At 38.0% G+C, this 19310-nt stretch overlaps 1 protein-coding gene across 3 annotated transcripts; it reads left to right on the top strand.

Moving 5' to 3' along the window:
* The first annotated feature begins 236 nt into the window (after positions 1-236).
* On the top strand, positions 237-19148 carry UPF3A (UPF3A regulator of nonsense mediated mRNA decay). Of its 3 annotated transcripts, none has more exons than XM_039349129.1 (10): positions 237-1135; positions 1811-1917; positions 3616-3722; positions 4959-5057; positions 5158-5268; positions 8510-8565; positions 8658-8816; positions 10021-10178; positions 15474-15768; positions 17155-19148. In XM_039349129.1, the coding sequence occupies exons 1-10, from the start codon at positions 989-991 to the stop codon at positions 17326-17328; spliced, it is 1413 nt and encodes a 470-aa protein (XP_039205063.1). In that variant the 5' UTR covers positions 237-988; the 3' UTR covers positions 17329-19148. The 3 variants fall into 3 exon arrangements, with proteins under 3 accessions (XP_039205063.1, XP_039205062.1, XP_039205064.1); XM_039349128.1 differs by lacking the exon at positions 237-1135 and adding an exon at positions 1171-1586; XM_039349130.1 differs by lacking the exon at positions 237-1135 and adding an exon at positions 1172-1586 and having other exon boundaries at positions 15474-15712.
* Positions 19149-19310: the final 162 nt, after the last annotated feature.

Genomic DNA, 19310 nt, shown 5'->3' with positions numbered 1-19310 from the left:
AGGGTTGTAAGTACTGAGTATCAATAAAGGGGCAAAACCATAGAAAAACTGAGAAGTCAAACACAATTGATTAAAATTTTCAAAGGGATAAAAGAGGAAGAGGTGTTCATGGTTACCCCTGCAGTTACACAGCAAGGTTCCTAGCAAGGCTCATAAATATGAATTCCTTAATAACTGAGAAGTTATGGGTAGCAGTACATATTGAAGCATTTTGTTGTTTCAGGGCAGTTCACATAAGTAAAGGTACCATTGAAAGCTGTAATATAAATACTGCTAAGCCAGATCCAAATGCTGAGTTCTGGCAACACAAGAATTTCATAATAATTCTGAAATTTAATTTCAACTGTCCTATAGCCATAATCAAAGAGGGTAGCCTACTATTTAACTGTTTTCCTGCTGTCTGCTGTATTAAACACTATTATTCATAAAAACAAGGAAAAAAGATCTGCAGATAGGCTGTTGTAAGAAAAAAATGGGATGGAACAGGTGAGTTTGCATTACATTATTTTTTGATTCTCTCTTAGACTGATCAAACGTGCATACATCCTGAAAACTCAGGGATGAGGACGGAAGGGAGGAGACAACCAAAAAGCACCATCAATTCAATTTTTCTAATACGGGGTACAAATCGAGAAGAGACTATAAATAGAAATATTGATGGTACCATGAACTATGAGTACCAGATGGGTTATCAGGAGCTTAGAACTCATTGGGCCAATTTCGCAGCCATGAAAGATGATCGGTGCAGCACACCCGAGACGCCGATTTTCTGAACGAGAGCCTGGGTGTGGGCCATCCCTTAGCAACCCCTTGCCCGATCCCCTAGCTCTCGCGAGACCCTCTTGGGCACGGGGGCTGCTCTCGCGATGTTTCCCGGCAAAGGTTGGCGGTTGAAAGCGGGTGAAAGGAAGCTGGGCTGAAGCTTTAAAGCGGCGGAGTAACCGTCGGGTTAAGAGTCGCAAGGCTCTTCTGTCATACAGCCGGAGTCATGGAGGCTCCACTTCAGCGAGAATCCCCGCGTCGTGTGTCAGAGACGCCGTCCTCCTCCCCTGGGCCCCCGCCGCCGCCGCCCTCCAACCTGGCGCTGCCGCCGGGCAAGCAACAACGGGAAGAGAAAAGAGCGACGCTGAGTAAAGTGAGACGCCGGCGGGCAAAGGGAAGGGCTGCCCTCCAGCACCAAGGACAGCGTACTCGAGGAAAGAGCGGCGGGGAGGGAGAGTGGGAGGAGCTACCGCACCTGGAGCATAAAGGGGCCTTCGCGAGGGACAAAGCGGAGAGGGGGGGGGGAGGGCAGAGACCGTGCCAGGGACATGCGGAGTGGACGGAGCGATGCTGAAAGGTGCAGTTGGGCTCCGGTTCTCTAGCCTGAGTCCGGCCCCCTCCTGGCCAGAAACATGGTCTGCTTTGTCTGCCTGGAGCAAATAGGACCCTCCTTTCAAATCCTCATGAGGACAGAAGCAACCAGTACAGCCATCATGATCATCATCCTTGTCCTTTGCCTCATGTACCATCGGGACGCTAATATGGGAAAAGAGGTGGCCATTCAAGTGGGATTAATGCAGTGCCACTCACTTCAAGAAAGAACGGTCAGGAATGTGGGACGCTGAGAGACAGCACCAGGGCCCAAAGTTGTAGCGAAATGACATGTGGACAGCATTGTGCTTCTCAAGAATATTATATAAAATAGGAATATTTCTAATGGGAGGTGTATTTTTCAAAAGTGCAGATTAGCAACAGTAAGCTTGTTTTGAGTGTATTGGCATGAGTAAAACTGTTGTATGCTCTCAGTTTTACCTGTATTGTTTTGCAGGTAGTTATACGCCGGCTTCCTCCTAACTTTACTAAAGAGCAGCTAGAAGAACAACTCCATCCACTTCCAGCTCATGATTATTTTGAATTTTGTTCCTCTGATCCCAGGTGAGTATTTGTATAAAGCAAGACAATTGTTTATTTCATGTTTGTCTGTTACACTAATATCAATAGGATGCATTTTAATCTAAAATGTTTCTAATACAGAGTATGTATAAAAATTACTGTTCACTAATAACATATTTAATGCCATTTAACGCCATTCATTCTATACAGAATGTGCTGCTGTCTATCATAGCACTAGAACTCAAATCAATCAAATTGATTTGGGGAGATTCAGAGCAGGGAGCAGAAGTCATGTAGGATTTGGATGTGTTAGGAATATTCTCTCAGGCATATTTGAAACATTAAAATGTATTTCTAGTGTATTTAACTAAAATAGTTTAAGAATGGACAATATTTGACCATATAGTGAGGTTGAGTGGATCTTCTGAGAATTTTATTTATTCATGTATGTACGTATGTATTTGTTTTTAATCCCACCTTAATTATTTTTACAAATAACTCAAGGCAACAAACATATCCAATATATTTTCCCTGCAACAACAATCCTATGAGGTGAGTGACTGGCCCAAGGTCACCCAGCTGGCTTTCATGGCTAAGGTGGCACTAGAACTCACAGTCCCTTGATTTCTATGCTGTTGCTTTAGCTACTAGATCAAACTGGTTCCCATATATATCATCTTCTTATGTGAAGAGTTGCAACTAAATAAAACTAAATCACATCATATATTACTACTGCCTCCTCTATTGAGACTATCAGCCTATTTATAGCCATTTCAGAGACTGGAATGTAATTTTTTTAATCTGGATTTTTAATGGATCATTGTTCTGTGATGTGATGTTGTGTTCCTCAAAAAGCAATTGAAACATTCCCAGTTTAGAGAAAATTTCATAATATCAAATAGCACAATCTTCGGCTTATAGCATTCTGGTTGTTTGATTGTCATCATGAGGACTATGATTGTTAGTGCAAAATGTATAATATGTATGGTATAATAATACCATAAGAGTGTTAAAGTGTGCAAGATTGTAAAAGGCATCAAAAGGAAAGGGCAAAGGCAAAAATGCAAAAAAAAAACAAATTCTGTCCGGATATAAAATCTTAGGTCGTTTGCTTATTATAGCATATATGATCACTATCATATACCTGTGTTCACAGACTAGGGTGATATACCGTAGTAGGCCATAGTATGATTTCATTATTTTGGCATACAATATTGTACAAAATCTGCCATTATGGCTTTAGCATATGAGTCATGATTTAGTATGTTGTACAAACTCAAGCAGTTGCAATCTATTAATAAAAGTTAAATCACTCCTTAGTATAAGATGTTACTAGGAAACTGGGGAGTTCATTGGAAACTAGTACCAAAAAGAAGTTTTACTTTTCATCACTTGATTATTGCTCAGAATCTCTTCTCTTTTAATGGAAGGCCAGTTGATCTAACCTGCCTCCATTGTTTTCCAGGGCTTTTTTGTTCAATTTACTTGCAGCCAAAGTAGGAATAGTGGCTTTCAAACCTTAAAGGTAAAGTCCCCAAAAACTAGGTTGGTTGAATAATAGCACACTTGTACAGAGGTTAATGAGTATTAAGAATTCATTAGCCATAGCATTTCTGATGGCCTGTCTTTTCATTAAATATATAAATATACTGTAATGATTGCTTTCTTTGAGACATATATTTTTATAATTTTCCTTTTAAAAGTTAACATACAAGTAACTGAAATTCACTCTTGTTGCAGTCTTTTTCCCCACCTCTACTCAAGAGCATATATTAATTTTAGAAATCCCGATGACATCCTTCTTTTTAGAGATCGCTTTGATGGCTATGTCTTCATTGACAATAAAGGTAACTCAAAAATTACTGTGGCAAGGATGTATAAAAATGTTTGGAGTTATAAAAAGTTGCATGGAGCTAAAGAAACATTGAGGTTTGTGCTTCCTCAAAAATTTCAATCATAACCTAATACTTCGTGTTTTTGAATGCTATAGTAAGAGCTCCAGACAATTCCTATCTATGTAGCCTCCAAACCTCATAGAATGTTTGATTGTACAGGTAGTCCTCAACTTATGACTACAATAGAGCCCAAAATTTATGTTGCTAAGTGAGAAATTTGTTGTGCATTTTGCCCCATTTTATGACTTCTCTTACCACATTTGTTAAGTACAGTTGTTAAATTAGTAACAGGTTGTTACTAATCTGGCTTTCCCATTGACTTTGTTTGTTAGAAGGTTGCAAAAGGGGATCACATGACCCTAGGACACTGCAACCATCATAAATATGAACCAGTTGTCAAGCATCTGAATGTAAATCGAAATGACCATGGGGATGCTACAACAGTCATAAGTGTGAAAAATGGTCATAAGTCACTTTTTTTCAGTGCTGTTGTAACTTCAAACAGTCACTAAATGAATTGTAAGTCAAGGAATACCTGTAGTACAAGTATAGAAGCACAGATTGGATCTGTGGATCCACAGTTGATCTCACTGATGACCATCCACTGAATTCTCGAAAGCAAAATTCTATTTAAATGTGTTTGGTTTTTTGTTACATTCTTTTCCAATACTTAAAGGTTTGGCTGTATGATTGAAAGTGAGCTCAAGTGAAGTAGAACATATATACCTTACATAAAAGTTAGTGCCTTTGTGGTGGACTGCTACAAAGGTATTTACTGGGATCAATTGCTTTGTACTTTGAGGGGAGACTGGCTGGACTACCAGAAGTCTAATATAAATTCCATAATAGAAAAATCACTTCAGAAAAGGGTAATGACAAACTATTTCCATTCAGCTGCTAAAAAAAAGGACCTTCCTGGATATCATTGGAACAAAGCTTGACTTGAAGGAAACTTCCTTCAAGCAATATGAAGGAGATCCTGATGTGATCAGTTACTGTAAATCTGGTGGATTCATAGAAGTTTGCTCTTGTGTACTGATTTCCTTTTCTGGTTTGATGCTATGTGTAATAAGCTCGGATCAGAAAAAATAGGATAAATCATTTTGATTCTGACATTTGTTCTCAAAAGAATTTCAGTTTTAAAATTAATTATCCTGTATAATTCTGTTCCTTTGTGATTTTTTAAAGGTTTGGAATATCCTGCTGTTGTTGAATTTGCACCATTCCAAAAGATTTCTAAAAAGAAACTAAAGAAGAAAGATGCAAAATCTGGAAGCATAGAAGATGGTACACTTTGTTGTTGATGGTAGAAACAGTTTCCCAACTTACTTATTGTAATTTAAGATAAGCTTCTTTTGCAATACTTTGTTTTCTATATTTTTCACAGATCCAGAATATAGAAAATTTTTAGAAAGTTATTGTGCTGAAGAAGAAAAAATATGTGCCAACCCTGAAACGCTTCTGGGAGAAATTGAGGCAAAAACAAGAGAACTCATTGGTTTGTTAAGCTGATTTTTTTCCATTCAGTAATTAAAAGCTCTTCTGATTAGGTGTTCATGTTTTTACCTTGCTTATTAAATCTCTTAAGTCATATGAAAAATTATGATCATGGCAGCTTTTCTAAAGGACATTACACTAAGTACAGACAATGTATTGATGAATTTGGGGAACTATCCATATAAATATTTTATGGCTAATCTAGGAAATATATTAAATAGAATTTAAATCCTGAATGAATCTAATAGCAAGACACTTAAATACACACTTTTTATGAATTGAGGATTCAGAGGCCACTGTAACTGTGTTTTTGATATTTGAATAAATGCCACCAGTTAAGTAGTATTTTTTCCAATGACCTTTGTTATTTCATGCTTTATTTATTGCTTTCCTAAAATAAATTACTAGAATTGTTCTTAGCACAATTGCATTGTGGTATTTCAGTGCAATTTTCCTTTTTTGTATAAATGTATAAAGATATTAACACGAAGTCAACCCATAATTAAAATAAGTTAGGAAAAAAAAAATAAAAATTGCCTTTGGACAATAATGTCCACATACCATTCAGAAATATAATAATAATAACGACAACAATAACAATAAAAAAAATAAAAAAAGTTGGAAGGAACCTTGGAGGTCATCTAGTCCAACCCCTGCTCAGGTAGGAAACCCTATACCATTTCAAACAAATGGCTGTCCAATCTCTTCTTAAAAACTTCCAGTGTTGGAGCATTCACATCTTTTGGAGGCAGGTTGTTCCACTGATTAATTGTTCTAATTGTCAGGAAGTTTCTCCTTAGTTCTAGGTTGCTTCTCTCTTTGGTCAGTTTCCATCTGTTGTTTCTTGTCCTGCCTTCAGGCGCCTTGGAGAATAGCTTGATTCCCTCTTCTATGTGGCAACCCCTGAGATATTGTAACACTGCTAACATGTCACCCCCATCCTTCTCTTCCTTAAACTAGACATACCCAATTCCAGCAACTGTTCCTTACACTGTATGTTTTAGCCTCCAGTCCCCTAATCATCTTTGTTGCTCTCCTCTATATTCTTTCTAGTCTCAACAACTTTTTTATATCGTGGTGACCAAAACTGGATGCAGTATTCCAAGTGTGGCCTTACCAAGGCATTGTAAAGTGTATCAACACTTCACGTGATCTTGATTCTATCCCTCTGTTAATGCTTGTGTTGGCTTTTTTAGCAGCTGCAGCACACTGCTGGCTCATATTTAAGTGATTGTCCACTAGAACACCAAGATCCCTTTCACAGTTACTACTATTGAGCAAGGAATCACCTATACCAGGGGTGTCAAACTGCTGGCCCACAGGCCGGATGTGTCATGCCAAAACTGCGCCAACCCCACTGCCAGCAATGGAAAAAAAGTCATGATACATCGTGACACGTCACGTTGCGAGTTTGACACCCCTGACCTATACTATACCTGTGCATTTGATTTTTCTTGCCTAAATGTAGAACTTTACTTTTTTCACCATTGATTTTCATTCTGTTAGATATATCTAAAAGGATAAAAACAGAAAAATTATTCCAACATGAAATTTGTCATTTCATTAGATTCAGCTTTGGGTGCATATGCTGTGCAATTTCTGCACCTAAAACTGGAAACTTTGTTCTTTTCTCTTCATGTTGCTTTAACAAGCTGACAGTTAGGCAGAGTGGGAGCAAATTCTCATCTAGAATCAGTAATATAGCTATGGATGTGCCAGCTAAATGGATTCTCCATGCAAAGCCAGAATAGAGTTTTAGATGAGCAAAATCTGTGGGATTGCATGTGCAAGCTATCATTGAAATCTCAGCAATGACTTGCTTCAAAGCTGGCTTTCTCCGTACATTGCATGGAGGATATGAAGTACTTTGCAAAAGGTTTAGAACTTTCACCCTACTATAGATTATTAATTTTTCATTCCCCAAAACAAAAATGGCTATGATGCCTTTTATCATCCTTGAGTCATCAGCTCTTTTAAAATTGTTCCTTACCCTGAAGTTATTTACACCTGTGATCTGATATTTATCGCCACTCTAATGGTACAGCCAACAAATGCTGATGGATGCATGTAGACCACTCATTGTGGATATATTGGCCTTGAGCAAAGTCCTATTGAGAGTCTTATTTACAAATAGTGAACTAAATATGAAAATTCAATGCCATGTGTCCCTCTAACTTTACATTAACACTCACTGAAAGGGAAGATTGTGAATAAGATGCAGAGATGAACAAACACTAGCTGATGGAGGCAGGAAGCAAATGGGAACCCATCAAATTATGCTAGTGTTTTAGATAAGTGCCTGCCCAAACAAAGCAGAAGCAGGCTCTGGCATTGATCATGTTCTGCATGTGCAATCCAACCCTCCACAACATTTGCAATTATTGTCAAATCTGCTTGTAACCGCAATCTACCTGGGTTATAATATTTAAAAATTACCCGGTTAATAATATTTTTTATGTTAAGGTACATGTAGCACATTGAGTTTTTAGGAAAGAGTTATAAAATAATATTGTTTTAATCTGAAATCTCTAAAAGGCAGTCATGTTAATGTCATTTAGACATTAACATAGATACTGTTAATAGCTATCTTTTTGTAATCTCTTATCTTTAAATGAAACTTTATCCTCACTAATATATAAAACTATAATGAACTGAAATAGAAATAATTTCCAGTTTTCTCCATGGCTGCATATGATTATTATAAGTCTACCAAAGAATTCTTCCTTATTTTTCCCATTGAAGTAAAAAAATAGCATACACAAGTGAACTTTTTCTACTGTATATTGTACTCAGCAATTAACTGTTATTAATGTTAATAATAGCTATCAGTAGCTATGGCATTACAGAAATTTGAAACATACATTTTGCACAAATATGCACTTCAATAATTTAAAAATAAATAAAAGAGGTATAAGCTATAAAAAATGTCATCCATCAGATCAAAAGTGAAATAAATGTTCTTTGTACTCAAATTATTGAAAATACAAGGAAAAGTACTTGCTGGAAAAATAAAACTTATTATTAAGATTTCTATATTGATGTTGCAACTATAAGGCTTACTTTATTGATTTGATATGAGAAATGGCAATACAGAAAAATGTTTCTTTAATAACCCATAGACCAAATGAAATATTATTAATTACCTCTTATTAATTATCTTGTTAAAGCTTAAATGTTAACAAGTATTATAAAACATGCTTATTTTAGGAATGGAACACTACATCACATTTTTTGTGTTTTAGCTAGAAGAACCACCCCACTTTTGGAATATATTAAAAATAGAAAATTAGAAAAACAGGTATGTTAGTATTTTGGACTATAGTTTAAATATTGACTTCAGTTTTTTGTAATAGTAATATAAATCAACGGTAACCTTTTCCAATATTTCAGAGAATTCGAGAAGAGAAAAGGGAAGAAAGAAGGAGAAGAGAATCAGAAAAAAAACGGCTAAGAGAAGATGAGAAACGGAAACGCAGAGAGGAAGAAAGACGCAAAAGAAAAGAAGCTGAGAAACAAAAGAAAATTGCTGAAAAAGAAATAAGAATCAAGGTAATGCAGAAAACAAAAATATATTTTTCAGTATGTTTTCAGTGCTTTTAATGATACTAAGCTTGCAGTATATTAGATTCATGTTTTTGTGAAACATTTTTTAAAATGATAAATGAATTTACATTATACAACATTTCCCTCACAAAGAAAAAAGTGATGTGTAAGTTTTGTCATGGAGGGCCAGAAATAACATTTATCTTTAAAAGTTATTTCCTCCAAATGCAAGGTAATTGTGAAGGGGAAACCATTTCCTTCATTCCACAGCCAGATGTACAAATTATTCATAGGAAACTTGGCACCTCTGATTCATTTGAGGGTCCTGTATAGCATACATGATTTATGTTATTTGTTATTATCTATGTCATTAACATACTGTTAATGTTCTATAAATCCTAACTGTGTTGAGAATTCAGTAAGACCTGAAACAGCAAGCATCATAGGACTGGTTTAGCTTGTAAGATGACCTTATTTCAGTGCATTCTTACAATCTCTCTTATCTACTCCTGTCTACTCCTTCTGAATGCGTTTTATAGGAGAAGAGTCCCATTATTCAAGGCAGAGCTGCATTCTAAGATAAATTAATTTAAGGGAGTTCATGGGAAAAAAGTTTCCAACTTTGCTTTTCCTTCATCTCAAATGCTTCATTAGAGCCATTTCAGGTGACAGTGGTAGAAAAGTGGCAACTGGAACATTTCATTCTTTTTTAAAAAGTCACTTATCCTCGCATTCAAGATATTGTTAACGTAAATAAAATGAATACTAGAGAACAAACTGTAGAATTAGATGAGCTTGGCAGTGAGATCCAGATGAATCTTAATTTAATCAATTTAAATCCATTGTTTCCAGAAATCTATTGAATTGGCTATCAGAGGGAATAATGAGGAACAGTTGAATTAATAGTTACTTACATCTGACCTAGAGCTCTTTTCCTGGTATGCATGGGGTCCAGGAGACTATTTGGCAAAAAATACTAAATAGTGACAACATAACAAAGAACTCATTTCACCAAAAGCAACTGATAAAACTCAGTTTTACATGTGTTTATAAGAAAAATGTGAAAAAGATCAATAAAAACACTCAAACACTCAAATAAAAAAGTACCCTCAATTCTCTCCCCCATCCCTCATTTCAGTTATTGTTCACTGCTTTGGTACCTACTTGATAAATATTATAATAACTACATGTATATTAAAATATTCCTTAGCTTCTTAAGAAACCTGAAAAGGGGGATGAACAGATTACAGAAAAGCACAGAGAAAAAGAAAAATGTGATATTGAAGACAACAAATGGGAGAAATCACCAGGACATGGGAGTTTAAAATCCAAGCCACTGGAAATTTCTCTAAAGGAACTTAAGGAAAAGTGAGTATTTCTTTATTGGGCACTTTTGATTATTGCTTTGAGATTTTGTTAATTCTTTTAAACCTGTGGAATTAATTTTTTAATATTGCACAGCAATAAATTAATTTAATTCCTACAGTAAATCATTTTGCTGGAGCTGTGTGGTGAGTGGCTAACTTTTATTTTCCTGGCCTAGATCATAGAAATGTAAAGCTACAATTCTCATTTTGTGATTGTAGAATATTTGATAACTTATATGTGAGTTTGCAGACTGATTACAATGAAAAACATTATGGACAAAAGAAAACATTATTTTTTTTAAATTCTTTGGCATTTAATGCTTCAACCATCAGGTCTGTAGGAGAGCAAAAGAAAGAAAGAAAAGCCGTTGTCACTCCTTTATGGAGTCAGCTCAGTTAAACTTTCACAATCCAATAATCATTCAAGAGATAAAAAGAGGGAGGATGGGTGGATGGATGATGAGAGGATCTAAAATCCTTACAAAATTAAGAGTTGGTGTCTGAACATTTGTTCCCTTTTCCCATTTCAGTGTTTTATTTTTTTTCTATCATTTATTTTAGACTGTAAATTTGAAGGCAGAAATATTTTTATTGATCTGTAAACTGTACTGGGAACTTTTTCAGCTAAAGCATGGGGTATAATTTTTTAAAATAAACTTAGTTGACTGAAATTAAATTCAATGGTGAAAAAAGTAAGGTTCTACATTTAGGCAAGAAAAACCAAATGCACAGGTATAGTATAGGTCAGTGGTGGCAAACCTATGGCACGGGTGCCAGAGGTGACGCTCGGAGCCCTCTCTGTGGGCACACATGCCGTTGCCTCAGCCTTGCCTCCCCCCATTACCCCCTCCTCACCAGCAGCCCCCCCCCAGAGGAGAGTCGCCCCCAAGCGTGGCCCATGCAGAGCAGCGTGGCCAGTTTGGGGGCACTCGGTCTCTAAAAGGTTTGCCATCACTGGTATAGGTGGTTCCTTTCTCAATAGTAGTAACTGTGAAAGGGATTTCGGTGTCCTAATGGACAATCACTGAGCCAGCAGTGTGCTGCAGCTGCCAAAAAGGCCAACACAGTGCTAGGCTGCATTAACAGAGGGAGAGAATCAAGATCACGTGAAGTGTTGATACCGCTTTACAATGCCTTGGTTAGGCCACACTTGGAATACTGCATCGTTTTGGTCATCATGATGTAAAAAAGATTTTGAGACTCTAGAACAGTGGTTCTCAACCTTTCTAATGCCACGACCCTTTAATACAGTTCCTCATGTTGTGGTGACCCCCAACCCCCCATCCAGCTGGCCGGGGAGTGGGGGCAGGAAGGCCACTCCACCCAGCCTGGTTGGAGAAGCACCATTCCTCTCCCTCTTTCTCTCTTTTTCCTCTCTCTCTTTCTGTCTCTTTCCTCTCTTTTTCTTTCTTTCCTCTTTCTCTTTCTCTGTTTCCTCCCTCTTTCTTTCTCTCTTTCCTCTCTCTCTTTCTCTGTTTCCTCCCTCTTTCTCTTTCTCTTTCCTCTTTCTTTTCCTCTGTTTCTCTCTCTTTCCTCTCTCTTTCTCTCTCTTACAGCAGTATTGTTCGGGTCCCCACCGCCCCCGGCCTCTGCGCATCCTCAGCCAAATGGGCAGGGAGGAGCAGGACGGGAGGCAGTGGCGGTGGTGGTAGCACGGCAGCATCGTTGGGGTTCCTCGCCGTTGGCCTGGCCGCTGCCCCACCGCATCCTCAGCCAAAGGGGAGGGGGAGCAGGACAGGAGGCAGTGGCTCTGGTGGCAGCGGCGGCAGCACGGCAGCATCACTGGGGTTCCACCAGGGCCTGGCCGCCACGTCCTTAGCCAAATGGGCGGGGTGGAGGAGCAGGACAGGAGGCAGCGGCTCCGGCGGCACAGCAGCATCGTTGGGGTTCCTCACGGTGCCCCCGGCTCAGCCGCTGTGTCCTCAGCGGAGAGGGGGAGCAGGACAGGAGGCAGTGGCTCCGGCGGCACAGCAGCATCGTTGGGGTTCCTCACGGTGCCCCCGGCTCAGCCGCTGTGTCCTCAGCGGAGAGGGGGAGCAGGACAGGAGGCAGTGGCTCCGGCGGCAGCAGCACGGCAGTATCGTTGGGGTTCCTCGCCACCACCCCCGGCCCAGCCAACGCGTCCTCAGCCAAACGGGCGGGGAGAGGGAGCAGGATGGGAGGCAGCGGCTCTAGCGGCAGCAGCAGCGACAGGGCAGCATCGTCAGGGTCCCTGCTGCCCCCGGCCCAGCCACCACCCCCACTGGGACTCTGCGCTGCCCAGCCTCACCCTCCACCCATCGATGGAGCCGCAGTGGAGGCAGCGCCCGCCCAAGCCGCCTGGGGGGTAGCAGGAGGAAGGAGAGGAGGAGGGCGAGGAAGCAGTCCCCCTCGCCTTTCACCCATCCAATGGAGCCGCAGTAGGGGCTGGTGCTGCGTGGCCCCTGCCAGCCCCTCTGCCAGCCCGGCTGCTCTCCCCCCAGGCACCCCTCTTGCCCCAGCGCCCACCTGAGCCACTTTGGGGGCAGCAAGAGGAAGAAGGGGAGGAGGAAGAGGAGGGCAAGGAAGCTGCTGCCAGTGCCAGCCCCAGGAGGCGGCTCTCCTCTCCTACCTTTGCTGAATCTCCTTCTTCCTTCCCAGCAGCCTGGATTCCAGCGCACCTTCCCGGCCAGCAGGTCCAATGATCGGGCTGGCTGGGGATCGCAGGGGCTGGTCTCCCTTGGGCTGCGGCTTTCGGGAGGGCTGGCCCACTCAGCGGAGCCTCCAGCGGGCCGCTCCCAGCAGGGATCCCAGGGCTTCCCCAGGCGGCTCCAAGCCACGAGGCCCTGGCCGTGCTTCTCCCAGGGGATGGGGCACCCGGGCGCAAGGCCAATCAGGAGCCCTTCAGGAGGTAAGTCTGCCTGAGAGAGAAAGATAGAGAAGGGAAGCAAAAGTGCCTCTCTGTCTCTCTCTCTCTGCAAATGGTGGAGGAGCGGAGACGGATGCGGAGCGGTGTCTCGGTTCCTAAGACCATCGGAAATGTGTGAAAGGGTCATTCAACCACCAAAGGGGTCACGACCCATAGGTTGAGAACCGCTGCTCTAGAAAGAGTCCAGAGAAGAGCAACAGAGATGATTGGGGGCTGGAGGCTAAAACATACAAGGAACGGTTGCTGGAATTGGGTATATCTAGTTTAATAAAGAGAAGGATGAGGGGTGACATGATAGCAGAGTTCCAATATCTCAAGTTATTCTCCAAAGCACCTGAAGGCAAGACAAGAAGATGGAAACTGACCAAAGAGAGAAGCAACCTAGAACTAAGGAGAAACTTCCTGAAGTTAGAACAATCAGTGGAACAACCTGCCTCCAGAAGCTGGGAATGCTCCAACACTGGAAGTTTTTAAGAAGAGATTGGACAGCCATTTGTCTGAAATGGTATAGGGTTTTCTGCCTGAGCAGCGGTTGAACTAGGTGATCTCCAAGGTCTCTTCCAACTTTATTATTATTTTTATATAACTGATCTCACAGTCATTGGTCTGGTTGCTGTAAGACACTTGTAGACACTAAAATTCATGATCTGCATTTAAGTCTCTTGAATTTTTTTTTCTTCCAGCACATTTCCTCTCGTTCAAATTTTTGCATAGGCATGAAGTAGAAACTATTCTGCTGTACTGAATTACAGAAATATAGCATTCATTCTATTTTGGCAATCTTGGGAAAGCGAGACAGCAAAGTGTTTTTTGTTTGTTTGTTTTTCAGCAATCTTTCCAGGAAATTAAGAGTACAGATAAGGCAGAAGAATAAGTATGTGTATGATAAAAGTGGAGAAGGCTCTGTGCGTTTGTGAGAAACCAAGCCTTGCCCATTGTTTACTCTTGCTATTTACTCTTTTGTTAGAATATGGCTCCAATATGCAACTCATAGATGCATGTAGCTCTTGGTAGCTAAAAGATCGCTTCCTCCTTCTTTAACACATAGAAGTATAAGTGGATCTATGCAGCTTAGAGGCTGCATGTTCATTATTTCTGCAGCTTCTTATTATGTCCTGTTTTGTTTGTCCAAACTAGTCCTTAGCTGCTTTCTTTGAAGAAACTTCCAATCCTTTACAGCTATCTGGTGCATCTGGAATGTAGATTTTCTCCTATTTGTAATCAAACATGGCATTGTGACAAGCTAACAGGAAGCATGGAGGAAATACCCAGTTTTATATAACCAAGAATGTCATTTTCCGCACATATTTTAATTAATGTTGAAAGAACTCATTTTTCACTGATATAAAGGTACAGCTATTGAGGAAATATCTAATGTTGGTTGTTAGAATTCTGTAATGAAAATGCCAAATCTTAACCTCTTTTAAGTAAAAACAGTCTTCTTAAGAAAAAGAAATAAATGTAGCAATGTGTGTTATCTTTCATCTCTCTATCTCAAAACTGTTTAACTAGCTCCTTCAATTTAAAATATATTTATACATTCTATTATAAGAATATGATTATTTACATATATTTTATTTATTGATTTGCTTTTTTTAAAAAAAAATCTAGATTAATTAGTTTACCCTTTCAAATTGCCAGTTATCTTTACATACTATTCCTTAGTCTCCTTACTATCTGGTTAAGTAAAGTGTCCCTTTCTCTGATAACTTATAGTGGGACATTATCTTAATTAGGAATAAATGAAGTTAGAATGTAAAATTTGGGTTCTCCAGAATCATTATTAGGCTTATTGATTCAAAAAAGTGCTCACTGTTTACTAAAAAGTAGGATGGCTCTAGCAAAAATATTGCTTGATCATCAGAATTTTTATATATTACCTATTAGACTACCACAATTTCTTTTGCTTTTTCTATGTAAGTTCCATAGCTTTTAATATCAGAGGATTAGAAAGAAAAATAAAAAAAGTATTACAAAGAAAAGATTTAACCAAATGCTGAAATTCTGGAATCAGCATTTACATTATACACCTTTCTTTTTTATAATTTTCTTTTTCAACTGAATGCAAAATATAAAATTAAGCCCAGATAAGCCTCCTTTTATTATTATTTATTAAATTCATATGCCACTCATCTTGGGATCCAAGGTGTGCTTGAGCAGCCCACATAATAAAAGATATGAGTATAAAAATAATTATAAACATAAAAAGAGTTTAAAATTACAAAAGATTACAACAAAGTAAAAGAAAACAACACAGATTTGGCGCGGAAAGGTGATGGTGCCTTCTTTGTTATTGCACCAGCCATCTCCAGCCAATAACTTCTCCTTTTGTGTCATCACTAATAATAATATAACCAAATTTACGTTCATTTAATTAATTGTTCACGTTTACTCACTTTTAAAACACAGATCACAAAATGATAGTGATAAAGAACAAAGAGATTCAGAGAGAAGATTTCGTGAAAAAGAACCTGAGAGACAAAGGTATCGGTTGGAAGATGGCCGAAAGCACAGAACTCACTATGAATTTGACAAATATGTGAGACGGAACGAAGATGAGCCGAAGTGGGAGAAAGGGTACAGCCAAGACCGAGGAAAGAAAGTGAACTACAACTACAGCTTCACTGTGGACACAGTAGACAAACTGGGTAAAGAGGACAAGTGTGATGACATGGCATCCAAAAAGGAGCGCATAAGAAATAAGGTTCTTTTATTCATTTAGGATAATCTTTCATTAGTAAAATTACATCAGGAGCACAGATGATTTGCTTTTGACATCTTAGCATGAAACGTTTAACAACTATGTTGAAATAACATGAAAAAAAAAATCCACATTTTATAAACCAAAGCAGTTAAGAAAACTTGCTGCTTATTTATGGGCCCCATTTGAAATGAAATTATTACAAAACCTTTTTCTTACGAATTTTTTTCTTCTTAAAATAAAAAAAATATATTCACCTGCTTTACATAATCGAGTGTCTATTCTCTTAATGAGAATTTATCAGGACCTAATCCACTTCAAAAAATCCTGACTTTATATTCTAATACGCTATTTCTAAAAAGCCTATTAGCCACAGTAGTTTAATAATACTGGTCCTGGTGAATAACAAAGAGCACAAAGCAAATTTACATGAGTGCCAGGGCAAACTGTCCTTTAAAAAAAAAAGGGGGGGGGAGAGATTTATTTTTCTGAAACGTTTTAAAAGAAAACTTACTCCGTAAGAGCCTTATTGTTGATACTTCTGTTTTTAGAACATCAGTATTTTCTGATATGGCACTTTATTCTTTGGCTATATGCAGCTGTAGCAAAAAGAATGCCTTGTCCTGATGATGTAGCAGCAACGGCAGTACTATCCATTATGGATTATGCAACCTATATCAGTTGCAACCTGATTATAATGAGTTAATTTATCAGAAATGTGAAGCTTTGCTTAAAACATGTTTTTTGAAAAGCAAATCTGATTCCCAAGAAGTACATTCCCAACACAAGTAAGTGTGTTTTAAATTGTGGATTAATCTTACACCATTGGTTATAGGATTACATCTGAGTTGTTGTTTTTCTCTGCCATTCCATTATGAAAACTGTTCAGCACGGAGCAAAAGGCTACAAAATGATACATTTCTGTAGCACTCTTATATCCCAATCTCCATGCTTATTATCTAGACAGGCCAATGTTAGATTATCTTGAAAATACTAACTCTGTATGCCAGAAACTATTAAGTCTTCTTTTTGTTTGAATATTATTATATCCATATTTGTATGAATTTAACTAGCAATTGTTCTAATCAGCATGAGTGGGGATTCTAAAATTTTCCATGGGTTACTTTGGTGCTATTTGTCTTATCAATTTTTCTCAGGCTCTGTTTTCTCCAGCATCTTTTTAGTTTGCTTGAATACTTGCCTCTCAGTGGAGAGAAGAAAAGAGAGAGAGGGAGAGAGACTAATTCTTACTAAATATGAAGTAATAACAGAAAGATCTCTTTATATATTCATTCACTTAGGCTGCATTGAGATCCCCAGTGCAATTAAATAGTTTTGTCAAAACTTTTATGTTCTTTCTTTATTCTTTTTTTTTTTTTTCCTGCACAGGATCGCCCAGCCATGCAGCTGTACCAACCAGGAATTCGCATTCGAACACATATGGGACCTACAAGTAGGTTCTATGACTGTGCTGAAACAATTTCTCAAGAAGTTTATGACAGAAGGTATGAGGCAGACAACTCAGCTGGTGGTGGTTCTGAGAAGAGTGAAGATGCAGAATAAAATGGACAGAACATTCAGCTTTAAGATTTAGTGCCCTACAGAGAACTGAATGTTCTTAGAACTTGGCCAGCATTGCCAAGAAAATTTTAGTAGGCAACCTCATTCCTTTAAGTTTTAAAAGTTTTAAAGTCTGTACAGAGTCTGGACCACATAAAACATCACATATAGTAAATAAGAATGTGGTCTTTTTTTAAAAAAACGGAAAGGATTTGTCACCCTTGGAATCAAAGCAATTCTCTTCTTTTTCCAAGTATGAGGCTAATATACTGTCAGCATATGAAGAAAAAATGTTATTTCAAAATGTCTATGGATACATATGTGGTCATCGTATGTATTTGTGTTAGGATTAATTTCATATACATCAATAACTTCTTACACGTTCACATGTGTATAATGGAAGTTGTTTTCCTAAATATACAAAGGGATTTTGATTTGAGACATAGGGAAGTGATTTTTGAGGCAATATTGCTGAAAATTATGCTACATTTTAGAAGGTAGAGTTTGGAAGTTCTAGTAACTCGAAACATATTTTAAATTGCAGTGTTTTGTATAAAACTTTTTGAGAAATTGCTACATCTGTTTTAAAAAAAGGAATATTTCAGATATTTATTTCCAGACGTTTTCACTGAAGCATATTTACTGTCTTCTACAAATTACATTAACTATACACTCACAGTCCCAAAGGTGCTTTTCAAATGTCTCCATAGACATTTTCACACTTCCAGATTTGTATGTACTTACAAAAAAGTGTTGTACAAAATTTAACTATATTTACAGTATATCTGTGGGTGAGAGAAAGACAATTACAGTACCTTAGATTTTGTCCTGTCAATAGTTTTGTCCCAATATGTAATAATTACAACAACTGCAACTTTTAATATGAATCATCAACATGTTTATAGTAAATGCAGTGTTTGCATCATTATTGTAGGACAGTGCTTAATCTGCTATAGGATCATGGTTAAAAGCTACATTTACAGAGAAGTTGATGAAGTTTCTGGTAGTTTGCAAGGACACAATGGCACAACATTCATGTGATTAAAAGGGCTGTTTAGGACTTATTTTTTTCAGGACCTTCTTCCCTGCCTTCCAGTCTCATATAGCCATCAAGAAAACAGCAACAACTTAAGCAAAATAGTTTTCATTGGGGGGTATGTGGGCAAAAGAAGGCTCAGCATTAGCTTCGGACCATTTTTTATAGGACTTCAGAGAAAACACAGTTGTGATGTATGGGCCTACCCTATCATATTTTCTCTTTTCAATTTCATAAAATGTTGGGTAAGTGTCAATCTATTTTTAACTTTTTTGAACAGTATCTTTCACTCTATTACCTAAAAAAAGGCTGACTTAAGTCTGAATATTTAATGCAACATTAGCCTTTCATGAAATGACATTTTAAAATCCTTTTGCCTTTTTTCAATATGTGGGTTTATTAGCTGTTTTTTGTATGTAAATATTTCATGAAATATATTTTTACATGTCATTGATGGAAATATTTTGGGTTATAAATAGATTATACAGTAGAATGTACCGTACTTGCCACAGGTTCCCTCTGTTCATTATGCTATTAGAATATATTGTGATGAGATATATTGTCTCATTTTTTGTGAAAAAAAATATGTCGTGAGGGCAAGTCATAAAATCAATAATGTTGATATACTTTCTGTTTATAAGAAATGCAGGCCTTTTGTTAACTACTTTTTAACCTTGTGTTTTGATTTTTTTATTACTGTATTATCAGCATTTGTTTCAATGTAAATAAAGAACATTTTTGTTAATTTCAGCCATTGGAAGATTAAACTGAAATCTAGTCATCTAAATATTGGCTCATTTTGGTTTTTTTTTAACTTCTGGTGTAGAAATGTATATGGAAAATAATTTATAGACTGATAACATATCAATTGGCAGTTTATATACTTTCTTGTTTTCTGAATAATTGTTCTCCTTTCTAACCAGGGGAGATGATACAACCATTGTATGTT

Source organism: Crotalus tigris, unplaced genomic scaffold (assembly GCF_016545835.1).
Source record: "Crotalus tigris isolate CLP2741 ecotype Arizona unplaced genomic scaffold, ASM1654583v1 scf7180000018227.753833, whole genome shotgun sequence".
Classification (NCBI taxonomy): domain Eukaryota; kingdom Metazoa; phylum Chordata; class Lepidosauria; order Squamata; family Viperidae; genus Crotalus; species Crotalus tigris.
The sequence above is the reverse complement of the archived record's forward strand: the minus strand, read 5'-3'. Positions and strand labels throughout refer to the sequence as shown.

Bases quoted from the DNA above. Each gene is read 5' to 3' on its own strand.
- UPF3A (XM_039349128.1), top strand. From the start codon at position 1,395: ATGGTCTGCTTTGTCTGCCTGGAGCAAATAGGACCCTCCTTTCAAATC. The intron at 1,587-1,810 runs GTCAGGAATGTG...ATTGTTTTGCAG, and splicing joins ACTCACTTCAAGAAAGAACG to GTAGTTATACGCCGGCTTCC. The intron at 10,179-15,473 runs GTGAGTATTTCT...TTTAAAACACAG, and splicing joins CTAAAGGAACTTAAGGAAAA to ATCACAAAATGATAGTGATA.